We start from the raw sequence: 19,932 nt of genomic DNA, 5'->3' as shown, positions 1-19,932 counted from the left end.
TGTGGAGCCCTCTCTCTTCCTGTGTATCATCTTTAGGGAGTGTCCATTTACATAGGCCTTCCAAGGAGGTAGGGACTCAATCTGAGTCCACCTTACTGATATGGTTGGATCAAAGCCCTAATCTTAACAGGTATTTTAATCAAGGGCCCCTCAACTGAATTTAATACAATCAAAGAGTATCATACCCAGAGGAATAGATTAGTTTACAACATAATCTTTTTTTTTGGATTCATAAATAATCAAACTGCTACACTAAAGTTGTCAATTAAGACGAAAATCATGTACAGTCAACATTTACTTTGAATATCATTTAAATCACATGTGAAATCCAATATTGTAGTCTTTCTCAGTGTGTTCAGTACTACCAATATTTCCTGTCAGTATTGGAACAGAGCATATGGTTGAGCACCAGAGGAAGTGAGTAAAAACATGAAAAAATAAGAGAAAAGGACAAATAATAAATATCCACATTCCCTCCATTCAGAACTAATAACTAACATTTTGTTTTATTTGCCTTCCTTCTTTTTCTAGAATAAAATATTAAGATATAAAGACCACTTTCAGACACACACACAAAAGTAAAGCCTATATAGAAAACTCTAACATACCAACTATCCCCCCTTACCCAGATGCACCAATTTTAGCATTTTGCCATATTCTCCATATATCATTCTGTGTAATTATCCATATAACTACTTTCTGAGGGTAGGTTGTGTGTATCACTCTCCTTGAACATATATTGTTTCCATTTATGTTTCTTTAAAAAAGGATATTCACGTATTTAACTACTTTCAGTGCAATTATCAAGTTCAAGAAATTTAACATTGGTATAATGTCTATATTCCAATTTTTTGTACGTTCCAATAATGTCCTTTTGAGACTTTTCTCCATTATTAGATCCCATCCAGAATCATGTATTGCATTTAGTTAAATTAGTCTCTCTAGTTCTTTTTAATTGTAGAAACATATATACATTAACTTTCCCATCTCAATCACTCCCAAGCATACTATTCAGTGGAATTAATTACATTCACTATGTTGTGCTGCCCTCACCACCATCTATTACCAGAACTTTGCCATCAACCCAAACAAAAATTCTATACCCATTATCCATTAATTCCCTATTCTCCCAGACCCTTGTCCCTGTACCCTGTACTCTATTTCTGTTTCTTTGAATTTGCATATTATGATTTTTTCGTGTAAGTGGAGTTATACAATATCTGATCCCTTTGTGTCTGTCATATTTCATGCAGTATGATGTCTTCAAGGTTCATCTGTACAGTGAAATGTATCACAGTTTCATTCCTTTTTAAGACTCCATTCATGTACAGACCACATTTTGTTTATCAATTCATCTGCTGATTGATACATGGGCTGCTTCCACCTTTTGGCTAATGTGAATAATGCTGCTATGTACATCAGTGTGAAAATATCTGTAGTAGTCCCTGCTTCCACTTCTTTAGGTAGATAACAAGAAGTGGAATTGCCAGGTCACATAGTTCATTTTTTAACTTTCTGAGGAAATCCCATATTGCTTTCTACAGTGACTACACCATTTTACACCCCCACCAACAATGCAGTGGAGTTCAGTTTTCCATATCCACTCTAACACTTGATATTTTCCCTTTTTATATACATCCTTGTATCTCATTGTGGTTTTGATTTGCATTTCCCTAATGATATTGAGTATCTTTTCATATGTTTATTCACCATTTGTTATCTCCTTTGGAGAAATGTCTATTCTAAAGTCCTTTGCCCATTTTTAAATTGGGCTGGTTTTGTTTGTGTTACATTGAAAAAGTTCTTTATATATTCTGGTTATTAAACCCTTATCTGATATATGGTTTGAAATTAGTTTTTCCCATTCTGTAGGTTGTCTATTCATTTTGTTGATAATGTCCTTTGATGTGCAGAAGGCTTTAATTTTGGTGAAATCAAATTTATCTTTTTTTTTTTTGAGGTACTACAGTGGGGCATTGAACCCAGGACCTCTTATGTGGGAAGCCAGTGCTCAAGCACTGAGCCACATCAGCTCCTATGAGCTATTTGTGTGTGCGTTTTTGCTTGTTGTTTTGTTTTTGTTTAGGAGGCACCAGGACCAAACCCAGGACCCCCTATTTGGGAAGCAAGCACTGAACCACTTGAGCCACATCCGCTCCCCTATGTTTCTTTTGTTGCGCATGGTTTTGGTGTCATATCTAAGCATCTGTTGCTGAATCCCAGGTCATGAAGATTTGCCACCATGTTATCTTCTCAATGTTTTATAGCCTTAGCTCTTACATTTAGGTCCTCTATCTCTTTAACATTGATATTTGTATATGGTGTGAGGTATGGGTCTAACTTCATTCTTCTACATGCGGATATTCCATTTTCCCAGTACCATTTGTTGAAGAGACTATTCTTTCCCCAAGAATAGGGAATGTGACAACCTTGTCAAAAGTCAATTGGCCATAGATGTGAGGGTTTATTTCTGAACTCTCAATTCTATTCCATTAGTCTATATGTCTGTCCTTAAGCTGGTATCATGCTGCTTTGATTACTGTAGGTTTATAAATCTTAAAATCAGGAGGTACGATTCCAACTTCATTCTGTTTTTTTCCAAAATGGTTTTGCTGTTTGGGATCTGTTACCCTTCATATGAACTTGATGATTGGGTTTTCCATTTCTAAAAAGAAAGATCTTGGTATTTTGATTGGAATTGCCCTGAATCTGTAACACTTTTGAGTAGAATTGACATTTTAATGATACTTAGTTTTCCAGTGCATAAACATGCACTGTCCTTCCATTTGTTTAGGTTTTCTTTCATTATTTCAGCAATGTTTTTTTAATTTTCCATATACAACTCCTATATATCCTTGGTTAAATTTATTTCTAGATAATGGATTCTTTTAGTTGCTATTGTAAATGGAATTTTTTCTTAATTTCCTTTCCAGATTAATCTTTAACAGTATATAGAAACAGTATATAGAAACTGATTTTTTGCATGTTGATTTAACACTTTACTGAATTGTTTATTAGCTCTAGTAGGTTTGTTGTGGACCTCTCAAAATTTCTGTGTCTGTGTATGAGAGCATGTCATCTGAAAATTGAGAAAATTTTACTTCCTTTCTAATTTGGAGGCCTTTTATTTCTTTTTCTTGCCTAATTGCTGGATAGAAATTCCATTACAATGTTGGAAAAAAGTGGTAACAGTCATCCTTGTCTTGTTCCTGATCTTAGGGGGACCATTTTCAGTCTTTCACCATTAAGTATGATATTAGCTGTGGGTCTTTCATATATGCCCTTTATCATAGTAAGGATATTTCCTTCTATTCACAGCTTACTGAATGTTTTTCAAGAAGGGGTGCTGGATTTTGTCAAATGACTTTTCTGTGTTAAGATGACTGTTTTTAGTCATTCTCTTAATGTAGTGTATTGCATTAATTGATTATCTTGTGTTGAACTACCTTTGCATTCCCAGAAAAAATCCCTCTGATTATGGTGTATAATTCTTTTAATTTGGGAAGCGGATTTGGCTCAATGGATAGAGTGTCCACCTACCACATGGGACGTCCAGGGTTCAAACCCAGGGCCTCCTGACCCATGTGGTGAGCCAGCCCATGTGCAGTCCTGAAGCGCACAAGGAGTGCCATGCCATGTAGGGGAGCCCCATGCGCAAGGAGAGCTGCCCCACGCAAAAAAAGTGCAGCCTGCGCAGGAGTGGCACCGCCCACACAGAGAGCTGATGCAGCAAGATGACGCAACAAAAAAGAGACACAGATTCCTGGTGCCACCAACAAGAATACAAGCAGACACAGAAGTACACACAGCAGACAAGGCGGGGGCGGGGGGGACGGGGCAGTGAGAAATAAATTAAAAATCTTTAAATAAAGAAAATTCTTTTAATGTGCTGCTAGATTCAGTTTGCTTGCATTTATTGAGGATTTTTGCATCTATATTTATCAGGGATATTGATCCCTACTTTTTGTTTCTTCCATAACTTTATCTGACTTTGGAATTAGAGTGATACAGGCCTCATACAATGAGTTAGGAAATGATCTCTCCTTTTCAATTTTGTGGAACAGTTTGAGCAGTATTGATGTTAATTCTTCTTGGAGTGTTTAGTAAAAGTCACCAGTGAAACCATCTGGTGTCATGGGCTTTTCTTAATTTGCAGTTTTTCATTACTAGTTTAGTCTCTTTACATGTTATTAGTCTATTAGCCTAAGATATTTTATTGAATCAGTGTAGATATCTTGTGTATTTGTAGATATTTGTCCATTTTATCTAGGTTATCTTTTTTTTTTTAAAGATTTATTTTTTTATTTATTTCTCTGCCCCCCACCCCAGTTGTTTGCTTTCTGTGTCCATTCGCTGTGGTGTTCTTCTGTGACCACTTCTATCCTTATCAGTGGCACCAGGAATCTGTGTTTCTTTTTATTGTGTCATCTTGTTGTGTTAGCTTTCCGTGTGTGCGGCGCCATCCCTGGGCAGGCTGCACTTTCTTTGCGCTGGGCGGCTCTCCTTACGGGGTACACTCCTTGCACATGGGGCTCCCCTACGCGGAGGACACCCCTGCGTGGCAGGGCACTCCTTGTGCGCATCAGGACTGCGTATGGGCCAGCTCCACACGGGTCAAGGGGTCCCGGGGCTTGAACCGTGGACCTCCCATGTGGTAGACGGACGCCATAACCACTGGGCCAAGTCCGCTGCTAGGTTATCTTTTTTTTCTGTGGGGATGGTAGTAGTGTCCCCCTTTCATTTCTGGCTTTAATTATTTGTGTTCTTGCTGTCTTTTTTTTTTTTCTTTTGTGGTCAGTCTTTTATTGGTCTTTTTTTCAAAGAGACAATTTTGGGCTTCATTGATTCTATTGTTTTTTTATTCCTCTATTTCCGTTAACTGTTTTTTTTTTTGTTTTTTTTTTTTTTTAAAGATTTATTTATTTATTTAATTTCCCCCCCCTCCCCTGGTCGTCTGTTCTTGGTGTCTATTTGTTGCGTCTTGTTTCTTTGTCCGCTTCTGTTGTTGTCAGCGGCACGGGAAGTGTGGGCGGCGCCATTCCTGGGCAGGCTGCTCTTTCTTTTCATGCTGGGCGGCTCTCCTTGCGCGTGGGGCTCCCCCACGCGGGGGACACCCTTGCGTGGCACGGCTCTCCTTGCGCGCATCAGCACTGCGCATGGGCCAGCTCCACATGGGTCAAGGAGGCCCGGGGTTTGAACCGCGGACCTCCCATATGGTAGACGGACGCCCTAACCACTGGGCCAAAGTCCGTTTCCCAAGTTTATCTTTTTTGAGGTTTGTTGGACTTTTGGATGTGCATATTCTTTCATTCAATTTGGGAATTTTTCTGCCATTATTTCTTTGAATATGCCTTCTGCCCCTTCTTTCTACCTCTGGGATTCCACTAATGTATATAGTGATGTCACACGCCTCTCTCAGTGTCTGTTTGCTTTTTTTTTTTCTTTATACTCCTCAGCCTGATTTCAATTGTCATCTTCTAGTTAGTTTACTGAATCTTTCTTCTACCAGTGCTAGTCTGCTGTTTAAGCTCTCTAAGGAAGTTTTCATTTCAGTGATTGAGGTCTTCAACTCCGGTATTTCTGTTTGGCTCCTTTTTTAAAATATCTGTCTCTTTGTTGGGATTCTCATATTGTTCCTTCATTATTTTCTTGATATCTTCTAGTTATTTCTCTGCATTTTTCTTCATCTCCTTGAGCATATTGAGGATTCTTTTTTTTTTAAGTTTTTGTCCATAATGTCCAAAGTCTGCATTTACATATGTTTCTGGAATTTATCTTGTTGCCTTGAATGGACCATTATTTATGTTTCTTTGTCTGTCTTGTGATATTTTGTTGACTGTATATTGTAATATTTTAAAGTGGTAGCTCTGGGATATAGTCCTTAAGCTATATGCTCCTTATGTTTGTCTCCAGCTAATGATGTGACACAGATCTTGAATGCCAGGAGCTAGCAAAAAGAAAGAAAACATATGCAAAAATCACCTTTTTTTTTTTTAAGATTTATTTCTTTATTTCTCTCTCCCCACCCCCGTTATTATTTTTGTGCTCACTCTCTGCTTTCTATGTCCACTCCCTGTGTGTTCTTCTGTGTCTGCTTGTCTTCTCTATATAGGCAGCACCAAGAACCAATCCTAGGACCTTCCAGAGCGGGAGAGAGGCACTCAGTCTCTTGCGCCACCTCAGCTCCCTGGTCTGGTGCATCTCTTATTGTCTTTCCTCTGTGTCTCTTTTTGTTGTGTCATCTTTCTGCACTACCTTTCCAAGCAAGCCAGCACTCTGCATGGGCCATCACTCCCGTGCAGGCCAGCACAACACGCAGGCCAGCTTGCCTTTAACAGGAGGCCCTGGGAATTGAATCCTGTACCTCCTGAATGGTAGATGGGAGCCCAGTTGCTTGTACCACATCTGCTTCCCCAAAAATCACCTTTCACAGTCTTCACAGATCAGCTCTTTGTTGGCTGGTGCTCTCCTTCAGAGATTAGTCCTCTCACCAGTGAACCTGTATATCAGCCTGAGGTGGAAGTGCAGGATCCTCTCCAGTCCTTTCTAAACATGTATCCTCTCTGGGCATATGATCGTAGCCTTAGGAATTCCCTCATTTACAGGAATCAAAATGCCCCTTCTCCCTATGAAAAGCCTTCCTGGTCCTAGGCGTTCTATCATATATCTTAAAGTTGGTAATCCTTTGTCCCAGGTTGCTGCAATTCTATTGTTTCCTCCACTGATTTAGATGTCTGCCAGTATCCCACAGTGGGAGTTCAGGCTGGTCCACACCACATCGTTGGGGCAGAGGAGGGGCCAGCAAGGGTACCATGAATTTCTCCTATCATTTTTAAGCTGTGTTTTCTTGATTCAGTGTTTACCCTGTTGTTATCACTCTGTTTTCTGGAGCTCTCAGAAACATGAATGTTCCAGTTTTTGCTAGTTGTTCAAAGAGCCTGGGAGGGGGGAAGGAACCCTGGGGCATCTTACACCACCATCTTGGTGGATGGGAATTTATCCATATTAACTCTTAATCAATTCTCAGAACTGCCCTATGGGTAGATACTGTTAGTCTACCCATAGGGCAGTTATATAGATAAGGAAATTGAAGCACAGGTAAGCTAAATAATTTACCCAAGGTCATACAACTAGTAACAGAGACATCATTTAAAGCATATACGCTGGCTCTAGACCCCGTGCTTTTAAACTATAAACTGAATGACACAGTATTTTGGTTGGGAAATTCTCTGATAATTTAAAAAAACAAAATTGGAATTTTGTATAGAATAAAAGCTGAATCCATTAAACATTTATATACATCTATTTTTTGGTAAAAATCTTAAAGGTAAAGTAATAACAATATGTGAAAGGGTGGTTTTCAAATTAATAAATTAATAAGTTCTCAGGGAAAACAATAGCTAATTAATCATAGCAGTAGGAGAAGGTCTAAACTAAAGAGCTCTTAAAGTCTGAGCAAGAAAGAAGTTGCAAAGAGCATCCAGGGAGAGAGTTTTGATTAACAGAATTTACACTTTAGCAATGTTTCTTATAACTCAGCTTTGTGATCTCTCTCCATTTAAGAAAGTTCTTTTCCAGAGAATATTTAATAAACTGTAACCATTACCTAATTTGGGACACAAGCAAGGTAACACTGAATAGATTATTTAAACAAACAAGATTGGGGAGGTGGATCGGGACTTGGAATGAAACATATATGCTATAGATATAAATGACTGAAGTAGTAACAGGATATATGTTTGTGGTAAATAATAATCAGACACCTAATGTAGGTATTGTATGGCATAAACATGTTCATAAGAAAAAGTACGCAACCCGTTTTGTTTTAACATATCTCAAATGCAATTTTCCCACAAGAAATAATGATAAATGAAGGGGGTCAGGACTGAGGCAGCAATTACGAAGGGATAACTAAGATGGCAAAAGGACTTAGGTTATTGAGTAGATGTGAAAAATAGATTATGGAAAGGATCTAGTGGACTCAAAATGGCAATATATATGCTGGTAATGCAAAGTACCAGAAGTGTGTTTTTATTCCCATTTCATTTTATATTATCTGCTATCTGTTTTTTAACTTTTATTTGTCATTATTTGGTCTTTTATTCTGCTTCGAATAAGAGTTCTGTTCAAATATATGTTAAAGAATTGAACTTTAATGTTTGATGCTGATGTTAAACTATAAAATTGCCTTGAAATAATTTAGACTGACCACAGAAGGAAATATTTTGACTGACTTTTTTAAAAATATGTTTCTAGAACTAGTGGAACTGGATCCCGGAACAGTCAATTTGGTGTATTTTCTAATTCTGAAAAAATCAAGGACCCGAGACCCCTTAATGACAAAGCATTCATTCAGCAGTGTATTCGACAACTCTGTGAGGTATTTTATAATGTTAAATTGTCTAAACTGTGAATGTTCTTAGGAATTTTCCAATAGTTTTCTACTACAAAATGTTTGATATTTCATAAAAATTTTGTAGTTTCTTACAGAAAATGGTTACGCATACAGTGTATCCATGAAATCTCTACAAGCTCCATCTGTTAAAGACTTCCTAAAGATCTTCACTTTTATTTACGGTTTCCTGTGCCCTTCTTATGAACCTCCTGATACAAAGTTTGAAGAAGAGGTTCCAAGAATCTTTAAAGACCTTGGGTTTGTATGTTGTATTTCTCAATTAGCCTAGAGAGATTAGTGAAACATGGAGAAGGATCAAACTCAATAAATTTGTAAAAATTTTGGGTGAATGAAATAACATTTTTTAAGGTGGTCACTATGGTCACAAAATGTAGGATAAATTGAAGAGGCAAAAGATCCAACTGTTTGAAGGTTATTACAGAACTACAGATGATAGACCATAAGGCTCTTATCTACTGAAGTGAAGGTGACTAGAAAGAATGGGCTGGTTATCAGAGATTTTAAAGAAGCAAAAAAGACAAGATTGAAAGCCTGGTAGAAATGGGGAGAGAAAGTCCAAAAAAGCTTCAAAAATTTTAGCTTATATATTTAGTTTGCTGAAAGTTGCTGGGATAATTATACCAGAAGGGGGTTGGTTTTGCAATAGGAATTTAAAATTACAGTTCTGAGGCTGTGAAAGTGTCCATATCAAGGCATCATCAGAGATGCTTTCTCACCAAGCCACAGCTGTGGGCGAAGAGCCACATTGCAGGGCACAGTGCTGTTCTGCTCATCTCTCCCCTCTCCTCCAGGCCTTGTTACTTTCAGCTTCTGGCTACAGTGGCTTCCTCTCAGCTTCTGGGTTCCTCGCCATCTCTGTAACCATCTTTCTATGTCTGTGGCTTCTTATTCCTCCATTTAAAAAGGACTCCAGGAAGAGAATTAAGTCCCACCCTGAGTCATGCAATCTAACCAAAGGCCCTTAACTGAAGTAATTTAACCAAAAGTCCCCGCCTACAATAAGTTTACACACACAGGGATGGATTGCTTTAAGAACTGGATTTTCTGGGGTCCCCAAAGGACTCTTAACTGCTACATACTGGTTTTTACAGGGTTGGTCTGCCAATTAAAGAGTAAACAGGGAGGAATGGATTTGAGGGTGAGGAGTACATACCTGGGGTTGATTTAATTTGGGGTAAGTTAGAAACAAAAGAGCTTTAGGAGAGATGTCCAGCATATTATTTGTACCTCAAGTTCAGCAGTTTAGAGAAGGCTTAGAGTAATCATCAGAGAAGAAACGAAAGAATACAGTATCATTGGAGAGCAAGATGACTAAGGACAGAACCGCAACAAATATCTTCTAAATAAGTTTGTGGTAGTGTATATGGAATTTTTAAAATGTAATTTCTTGCTTGCTTTAGCCATTATTCTAAGTTACCATACTCAGTAAATTATTTTTTCTAATTTTTGTAGATATCCTTTTGCATTGTCTAAAAGCTCCATGTATACAGTGGGAGCACCTCACACATGGCCTCACATTGTGGCAGCCTTGGTTTGGCTGATAGACTGCATCAAGGTATGTGGATTTGTCATTTTTAAATGTACATATGAGAAGGTTTGTTTGTTTTTTTCCTCAAAAAGGTGTTTTGTTTCTCTCTCAATCCTGCTTTTGCCAGTTATCTGAAAGTTTGCTGTGGAGTTTTCATTTTTCAAAGTGCATTTAATTTTAAGTTCTTTAACTTATAGCACATAATGGAAGAGGTAAAGGAAAGGAAGTACACATTCTGGCAAGGAGATTTATTTGTTTTCATGAGTTTTTACAGCTCAAAAAATGAATAGGGAATTGATTTTTTTTTTTAATTTTCCCCATGACATTCATTAGTTTTGTGGGGTTGTTATTGGTTTTTTCTGTTTTTTTTTTAATAAAAATCCATATTCATTGCAAAAAGTTTTGGGAAATACAGAAAAGCACAGTTCATGATATACCTATAACCTCATAGACCAGATATAACTAATAACATTTCCTTACGATATAATTTTAAATGTGCAATGGCTGTGCAAAATATGTGTTTTTTTTTTAAGCTTGTACTACATATTGACAGGTTCCCTCTGGGAAAGAAAAAAACTTTTACAAGTTAAAATGAGTGTATGAATATACCTATTTCCCCCCACCATAGGCATTATTGTTTTAAAATCTTTAACAATGTGCAGGTAAAAAAGAGCTTGTTTTAATTTATATGTATTATTTCTAAAGTGACTATGTTTTTATATAGTTTGTCATTTGTATTTCCTTTAACTTGCTTCTGCATGCTTTTTGGACCCTTTTATAGTGGATTATTTTCTTTTGCCTATTAATCTGAATTCTTATATATTGAACTCTATGTATTAAGCTTATTGATGTCATTCATAGTTTACAACATGGCATGCAAAGAATAGTAGCAACTATTTTCATATTTGCATTTTTTTTGTTTTAAAGTTAAACATTTTTTCACATTTATTGTAACTACCTAAGCATGTCCTTTGTTGTCATTCTTTTTTCTTATTGATTTTCATGAACACTGTTTTTGTAGGTCAAAATGGTCATTAGGAAAAGAAACTCTGGTGCAAATATGTTTTTCCTCTTTTTCTTTTGATTTTATATACTGTTTTTGGTTGTTCAGAAATGTTTAGTATTTGTCTAATGCAGTCTCTTCCTTTCATAGGTTCTCAGTTTGCTGCTCACTTAGCACCAAATTCCATAAAAATGATGCTGTCCACCTGACATTCTCTTGGCCATCAACAAGCCCTTAATTGAATGTAGGCAGGCACTGGGTACTAGTGGATGGGTTTTAGTCAAAAAACCAGGCTTGTATGTTCAGTACTACCAACTGTCAAGATTGAAGTAGAAATTCAATAGCATAGTCCATTAATAAAACTGAGGTTTTATTGGACTTTATAGAGAACATTCATACTTTCATTTTGTCTCTCTCAGGAATGCTCATGGACACTGGGTAATCTCTCTACTGTTTTAGTCAAATATCCCTATTGTCACTGGACTTTTCACCCTTGTCCTGTCTAAGCATTTTATGTCATTGTTATGTGGTTGGAAAATAGCATTTCCACAGTGATACAGGAATTTGGGAGCAGCTACTGTAAGCATCTGTTGAGAAGGGACCTCTTGAGATGCTTCACTACATTATCTGGATTGAAATCCTTTCCTTGCTAACTTGATTTCCTTGAGATTGTGGAACTGAATGCTGTAGCAATGTAAAAATAAATAAGAGACTTCAAATTTCTTGTTCTAATTATCATTTCCATATAACATAATCCTAGAAATTTCACCACACTGATGGTCTCCTTCCAATTTTTTTTCCTAGTGTTTTAATAGCTTCTTTGTGTTTAAATCTCAATACATCTGAAATTTGTTTTAGCGAAAGAAGGAAGCTTTGTTTTTTAAATGACTCACATATTCCCTACCCTTTATTGAATAATCTGTCTTTTCCATAGTTAGTTTGTTTTGAGTTACCAAGGCCAGGGATTGAACCCTGAACCTTTTATGTGGGAAGCCAGAGCTCAACCACCGTGCCATATCAGTTCCCCTGAGTTGTTCTTTCTTGTCTGTTTGCTCATTGTTTTGCTGCTGTTGTTTTTAGGAGGCACCGGGAATGGAACCCGGGACCTCCCATGTGGGAAAAAGGCACTCAACTACTTGAGCCACATCCACTCCCCTTTTCCATACAGTTTTGAATTCTTGTCGGTATGTTTCTAGATCTATTTCTCTGCTTTTCTTCCTTTCCCTGCATTGTGGCTATTCTAATTCCTGTAGCTTTAAAATATATTTTATCTACTAGAGGAAGATTCTTATTACTTTTCAGAATTCTCCTGGATATTTTCATGTCCTCACTCTTTAAATTATTTTTTCAAATTCCAAAAAATACCTTTTTATTAGTATCACATTGATTTCATAGAATTATTGGAGAATGTTAATTCTGTGTGTTTTCTGTTATGAACAGGTTTTGTGGTTTTTTGATGTATTTTCTAAAGTTTTTATTGCTGAGTTTTCTATTTTTTGTACTACTCTGATTGCACTGCCTTATTATTACTATTGTTCTCAGTTGATTTTTATTACTACCACAGTTTTCAATTGAAATATTTTCTGTTTTATCAGTTATGTTGTGCTCAGATAGAAAATAATGTTTTTCATGATGAAATTTATCTACCTATTTCTAATTTTTATCTAGAATGTTAGTTGAAAGTTATATACTTTTGGATCTATTAAGATTGTGTTTTTCTCTTGATCTGTTGATATAATATTTTGGTTTCCTAATAACTTCTTTTTGTTCATTGTTTATTCTAAAGCTGCAAATTCAGTTTATGTTTTATTTCTTCCCTCACTCTTCCTATGCCTCCTAGCCAGAGCTTGGCACATATGTTCTTATTGCTATGTTTGAGTGATAGTAGTTTTGCCAAGGTTGCCCTGCCTCCTCTACTAGGGATCATGAATAGGAGGGTGCACAGGCTCCATGAACTCTTCTTAGTTATTTAGTTACTAATCAAAGTGGGCTCAGTCTTCACTTATCTCAGAACCCTCTCAGGCCTTTTCTCCTCTCTTATGTTTCACAATATTCAGAAGTGGCATTATAGTGGAAAATACCACCTTTAGCTGAAAAAGTATTGCTCAAATCTGTTTATCTCTGTACAATTTCAAGTTGAAGCTGTTTCAACCAAATCTTGTAAGTTCAGAAGTTTGCGGTCCTGCAGTAGTCTTTTCTGTGGCTCATTGACATCTCTTTGTCCTTGTGTAAAGCTCTCTTTGAACCTTGCAGAGTAGAAAAACTTTTCATAAGAACCTTTGACAAAAAAAACAGAAAGTCTGTCTTTATCTACCCTGATAAGATAGAGGATTCTATTCTTCATTTTGGGTTAATAGAAGCATAAAAGCCAGCATATTTATCTTTAGGGAACAGAACTAAATATGAAACCTATACTTTCTTTATTCTAAGGGATTCAACTGCTCAAATATCAAAAGGATCATATTTTAAGATTCTATATAATAACCTCTCAAAAGAGAATTTTAGTTATGCATTAATATAAATGCTTCTGAAAAATGAGTTTGACAAAACATGAAAGCTATATGTCTTAGAGTTAAATATCAACTTACTAGGTTGCTTGTGTATTAATTAGTTACATGCTGCCATGAAAGAAAGCTCATCTTCATTTGATGATGGACAGCCTTGGGGAGAAGAAACTGAAGATGGAATTATGCATAATAAGGTATAATACTTTACCAAATACTATAATGTGATTTGTCTTGATATTATGCAGTAACTAAATGTATCACTGTTGAAATTAATATTCATTCTCTTGTAGTGCTTATCTTTTTGCTTCCTAACAAACTACTAAAATTTGATTTTTAAAAATATTAGCAGGGGGGCCAATATAGCTCAGTGGTTGAGCATCAGCTTCCCACATACATGGGGTTCAATCCCCAACCCCAGTACCTTCAAAAAAAAAGGATTTTGGGGGAGGTTGTTAAGTGGTTGAGTGCCTGCCTCCCATGTATGAAGTCCCAGATTCTATCTCTGGTACTTTCTTAAAAATATATATATATATATATATATGTATATCTATATGCAGATCTACTGTCCCAATGACATTTCCTAAAATAACTAGGCACAGAAATTTTAAATGTTAACTAAGTAAAAAATGCAAGGAGATTGAAATTAAATCATAACATGTTAATGTTATGTTATAGATGCAATGTTTCTTTAACTTCTTTTTTAGAATGAAGATACTGATTCTGTCAACATTATTTTAATATAATTCTTTGTCAATAGAAATAATAATGGATTGGGTCTTAAAATATATGGCTTTTTGCTTGTTTGTTTTATTTCATTTTGGCCCTATTAGTAGGCATGGTGCCACTGAGGTTCAAGTTACCACTTCCTGAAGTGGTTGAGGCAGAAGTACACAGGAAGTCTGAACTAGTACCCACACCAAGCCATATTGTATTAGAGCCTAAACTGTGTAACTAACTCAACTTGTTTCCTAAAACATGCACATTTATATTCCAAATGAAGCAAAACAATAGCTCCTAGGAATATATTTAAAATGTTGAAATTATATATTAATGTCTCTTAGCTTACATAAAAGACCAATCACCATAAAGACCCCTAAGAAGAAAAACTCTTCTCTGGTCTAATTCTAACCTTAAACTGAAGTCTTTAGAACATTTGTCACAAAAGGGAAGAGTAAGTAATTTCATTCTCATCTTTTACTACTACCTTGGAAAGAGTTCAAAGATGTATCAATTGACTAGCATAGTGTCATTGTGTTTTTGGGGGTTTTTTTGTCTTGCTTTTTTTTTTTTTTTTTTAATGAAGATTAAATGTGGCCCTTTACCACTTGGCATTGTTCCCTGTTGGAGATGCTGTTTGAAGCCTTTGATCCCACTCTTAGAATTGTCCTCCCCTATTCTGTGTATACAGGACTAGATTTAGGTTGCACCTCAGTTTTTCACTCAAGTACAATTAAAAGAACACATTAAATGTGAAAATTTTTGACATTCATCATGAAGGTTAAATGAGTAAAAGGTGTTCTTCCAACTTTAGCTATTTTTTTCAATTGACATTATATAGAGAATTGCTTTGGAAACTATAAAGTACTATTTTTAATTAAAGAGAATTATCAGAGTATCCAGCTTCACTCTGTAGTTAAATTCTGGTCCTCAGCATTGTGAATCCAGTAACTTTTTTTTTTTTTAATCTGTAAAACCACAATTAACGAGTTCAAGACACTGATCCATTCTTACCAAATTCACAAGATACTGATCTGTGAAGTAGAATGAAAAGTTAATTAATTTACCATAAGTGGTGCACCTTTCCAGTTACAAGAATACTCACTACCTACTCAAGGTACCCCTTCCATATCAGCAAAGAAGGTTGCTTAGTAAGCAGAGAATTGCTGCAAAGGGAATTGGCTTGTCTTGAGGGATATTTACTTCATCCAGGCAATGGAAAATTCTGATCAGCCATCCTTGCCTCCCAATAAATTTTGCATCCTCAGGAACCAAAATACTTCAATGTCTGCAAAACATACTGTTACCTCCTTTGGATAAGTACTAAGAAATTCTAGTATTCTACAATTTAGATCCCCACTTCATAGGCCATATTTTAGCCTAAAGTTAAAATATAATTTATGTCTTCATTAAGCACATTTGGTTTTGAGTACTAGACCTTGTGAGTTTAATTGAACTTAGATGATCAATAATTCATTTAAATTTTTCTTAAGGTAGATTATTCCTAAAGATGATTAAGTATGTAAATTTTATGTTGGATTGTATTTATTTAAAGTCTTCCTTGTTTGACCTTTTTAAAATTATGCAAGTATGTAAACTATCTACTGATTAAAATTGCCACTTAGAAAAGTGAAACTAAATAGTAATCACAGCTTTGTTTTTAAAATCTTCTTAATCCTATCAGTTGTTTTTGGACTACACCATAAAATGCTATGAGAGTTTCATGACTGGTGCTGACAGCTTTGAAGAGATGAATGCAGAGTTGCAGTCGAAACTGAGTACGTCTCTCTGTTCCTACTGTGCTTGCTTTTGGTCATTTAAGTTAATTCTGCTTATGGCATTGTAGGTTGCCTTACCATATCTTACCAATATTTCTATGAGCCACTTACTTACTACTGATTTTTGTCTTCATGATTTCTTTGGTGGAAAGAAGTAGTAGTTAAGCAGAACAGATACTAGTGCTGGAGTCAGACTTAAGGCCTGCCCCTTTATTGGCTATATGACATTAACAATATATTTAACCTGTCTAACAAAGTTTTGCAAGATTAGATGGCAATGTATTTAACAAACATACTACTAGGAACATAGAGGATAGTCAATAAATGCTATTCTTCTTAGGAAATAGTATCCCTTTGATACGCTTGCTCTACTGTTTAAGAAATTAAAGAACTAATTAGTCAAATCACCTAAGTTCTCTTTCAATGTGCAGAAAGTTAATGGGCCAAGTAAGGAAATTCTTTGTTTTTCACTCAACTTTAATCTAGTGACATTCAGTATTTACCTAGTAACTGTGAAATGTTCCAGAGATATTATTTTACACTACTATGTCTTCTATTGAAATACCTTGTATAGAATATGTCAGAGGTAGGTAAAGTAGATCAATTTAGGTGGGTGAAGGTATTCCTCTAGAGAAATGAAATTAAGCAAAACAGGAGAATATTAGTTTTTACTATCAGCACAAAAGGTGAAAACATTCTTTTATGTTCCTCTGGGAATGTATCTTTCTGAAGAGTAACCAGGACAACTTTAGCTTGTCCACGTGGGAAAGGGAATAAGATAAATTATAGATTATAGAAGACTGGATACAGCAAGCATCTAGTGAGTTATTTGATATTTTTGTGTATAATTAAGTATATAAATTGGATTCATTTATTCAAACATTTATTGTATACTTATTATATGCTAACCATCATTTAGGCAGTAAGGATACAGTAGTGATTTAGAGAGAAAACTCCTGCCCTTATAAGCTTACATACATTCTAGTAAAAAGAGAATTAAGAGAATAAGAGAATAAGTCAAATATTGATAAGTCTATGAGGACAAGGAAGCAGAGTAAAGGGGATTAAAGACTGCAGTGGAGTAAAGGGAAGGATTTGATATTTTACAGAGAATAGGATGTACCTCACTGATAAAGTTGTTTGAGCCGAAACCAGTGGGAAGTGAGGGAGCAAGCAATGGTGAAAACCTGGGGAAGAATGTTTTCAGTACGTTTAAGATCTTATGAAGTTTTTGGATTTTGTCTCCAGAGGATTTATTTAATGTAGATGCTTCCAAGCTGGAATCATTAACAACAAAAAACAAAGCATTAAATGAGCAGATTGCAAGATTGGAGCAAGAGAGAGAAAAAGAGCCGGTTAGTAAACATCCTTGTCTTCCTGAGAGCTCTTTTAGACCCTTGGGCCTCTTTAGAGAATATTAGCTATTTCTTTATCAATAAAAAAGATAACAAATTACACTTCTTAAAAGTTAAATTTTTTTACATAAGACAGAACTCCCAATGAAAACATGTTTGGTATTTGTGGAGCTTTGTTTTCCCTTGTGGTCTATCAGTCTTAGACTAATGGTGTTCAGAACATGATGAAAGATTCTTACCTATTTACATAAGACCAAAAGTATCATTTGAATAAGGTCCCACGTTATATCCTCCAAGGACCACTATTCACAAAAGGCCCTGAGTTTTATAGTTAGTGAAAAAGAAGTGGTAATAAATGGGTTTGGATAATATGTGGTATTTTAAGGGCTTTCTAAAAGCTAAATGATCATATCCAGATGTCTAATTTTGTGTATTATGTTAGTGAAGCACCTAGATTGTTCTGTAAAAATAGCAGATTAAAAACATTTGTTTTTTCACCCTGGTCCTTGTTTTTTCTATTCCAAACTGACTTCTTAAAAATTCTCTTTCTTAATTGGTTAATAATAGTAAAGTCCCTTTTAGTTCTTTTGACTCCCTCTAAAAGTAAAAGCAAAACTCTAATTTACCTTTCTCTAAGATGAATTTAAATATTTCTTTACTTTCAATTAAAGTATGGAATGATTGTTATGTGAAAAACTCATTTTATTTTCTGTAAAGAATCGTCTGGAGTCATTGCGAAAACTGAAAGCTTCCTTACAAGCAGATGTTCAAAAATATCAGGCATACATGAGCAATTTAGAGTCTCATTCAGCCATTCTTGACCAGAAACTGAATGGTCTTGATGAAGAAATTGCTAGAATGGGTAAGTACCTGTAATGCTAAAAGAGGCCATTCAGACTGGGATGCAGACCTGGGTGGGATTTGTCACATATAGAGACAGCTGTGTCATCCAAGCCTTCTTCTTTTTATGGGAAATACCTATAGCAGGCTTTCAAATTTTCAATGCCTTCTGTATTATTTTCCTGTGACAGCTGTAGCGGATTGCCACAGACTCAGTAATGTAAAACAACAGAAATTTATCCTCACAATTCTGGAGCTAGAAATCCAAAATCTGATCAGACTACAGTCCCTCCAGAGGCTCTAGGAGAGAATTCATTTCTTGCCTCATCCAGGTTCAGTGGCTGACAGCATTCCTGGGCTGGTGGCCACATCACTCCACTTCTGCCTCTGTCTTCATGTTGCCTTCACCTTTGAGTGTCATTCTCTCAGCTTCATCTGTGCAAAAACTCCTCTATCTTATAAGGCTACTTGAGATGGTATTTATGGCCCACTCTTATGATTTAGTTAATCATCTCATCTCAGAAGCCTTAACTTAATCACATGGTCAAAGATTCTTTTTACAAATAAGGTAATATTAACAAGTTCCTAGATTAGGTCTTGGTATCTTTGAGTAATCATTTTCAATCTAATAGACTTTCTAACATATTTATTTGATTTAATTTTTTTATTGTGGTAAAGTATATACAACTTGAAATTTACCATTTTAACTATATTTACATGTACAATTCAGTGGCATATAATACATTCACAATGATGTGTAACCATCAACACTATTTCCAGAACTACTTTCTCATCTTTCCAGAAACTCTTTACCCATTAAGCATTAACTACCATTTCCCCCATCCCTCCCCTCCTGCACCAACACCCAGTGACCTCTATACTGTCTCTGAATTTACCTATTCTAGACATCTCATTTAAGTGGAATCATGCAATATTTGTCCTTTTGTGTCAAGCTTCTTTCACTTAATATGTTTCAATATTCATTCAAGTTGTAGCACATATCAGAACTTCATTCCGTTTTATGAAAGAATAATAGTTCACTGTATGTATATACCACATTCATTTGTTGATGAACACTCAGATTGTGTCCAAAAAAACAAAAGTGAAAATGAAATATGTATATAACTTGGAAATTTAAACATCCTTATCAACTTTATTAAAAAGTGGCATCAATTTCTTTATCGAAATTGGAGAAACTTAACAAATATGTTTTTTCCAATGCAGAATTAGAGTGTGAAACAATGAAACAGGAGAATACTAGGCTACAGAATATTGTTGATAACCAGAAGTACTCAGTTGCAGACATTGAGAGAATAAATCATGAAAGAAATGAATTGCAGCAAACCATTAATAAATTAACCAAGGACCTGCAGGCAGAACAGCAGCAATTGTGGAATGAGGAGCTAAAATATGCCAGAGGCAAAGAAGCGGTATGTCATACCATTTCCAGAGTGGCAACTCATTGGTGCTAACCTTTGTAAAAGTCTATCCAAATTAAGAACCCTTCAGTGCATAGAATAAATTGGCTAAAGAGGTAGAATTTTTTAAAAAGCACTGACATTTTACTAAACTAGTCATCTGTATTAGGGTTCTCTGGGGAAACAGAATCAACGGGAGATATCTGTAAATAGTATGGGATTTTTTTAAGAGTCTCTCATGTGACGATGGGGATGCTCAAATCCAAGTTCCGCGGGCAGGCTGCAAACCAGGACTGTTGATGAAAGTCCAATTAAGGTCCTTGAGTTTGCAGAAGATGCTCTCCAAAGACATGCTGGGAAATTCTCTCTG

The 19,932-nt window shown here is 35.8% G+C and overlaps 1 protein-coding gene across 1 annotated transcript in view; it reads left to right on the top strand.

Annotated features, from left to right (window-relative positions):
* NDC80 (NDC80 kinetochore complex component) overlaps window positions 1–19,932 on the top strand; it is a 47,142-nt gene that overhangs the window by 3,716 nt on the left and 23,494 nt on the right. The window contains exons 4-11 of the mRNA XM_004455864.5: window positions 8,257–8,380; window positions 8,481–8,653; window positions 9,869–9,971; window positions 13,559–13,648; window positions 15,856–15,949; window positions 17,198–17,304; window positions 18,022–18,166; window positions 19,369–19,574. Of these exons, the coding sequence (XP_004455921.2) occupies window positions 8,257–8,380; window positions 8,481–8,653; window positions 9,869–9,971; window positions 13,559–13,648; window positions 15,856–15,949; window positions 17,198–17,304; window positions 18,022–18,166; window positions 19,369–19,574 (1,042 nt within the window). The remainder of the gene's footprint in view (window positions 1–8,256; window positions 8,381–8,480; window positions 8,654–9,868; window positions 9,972–13,558; window positions 13,649–15,855; window positions 15,950–17,197; window positions 17,305–18,021; window positions 18,167–19,368; window positions 19,575–19,932) is intronic.

Source organism: Dasypus novemcinctus, chromosome 16, assembly GCF_030445035.2.
Source record: "Dasypus novemcinctus isolate mDasNov1 chromosome 16, mDasNov1.1.hap2, whole genome shotgun sequence".
NCBI lineage: Eukaryota > Metazoa > Chordata > Mammalia > Cingulata > Dasypodidae > Dasypus > Dasypus novemcinctus.
Note: the sequence above shows the minus strand (reverse complement) of the source record. Positions and strands in the feature narration are given on the sequence as shown.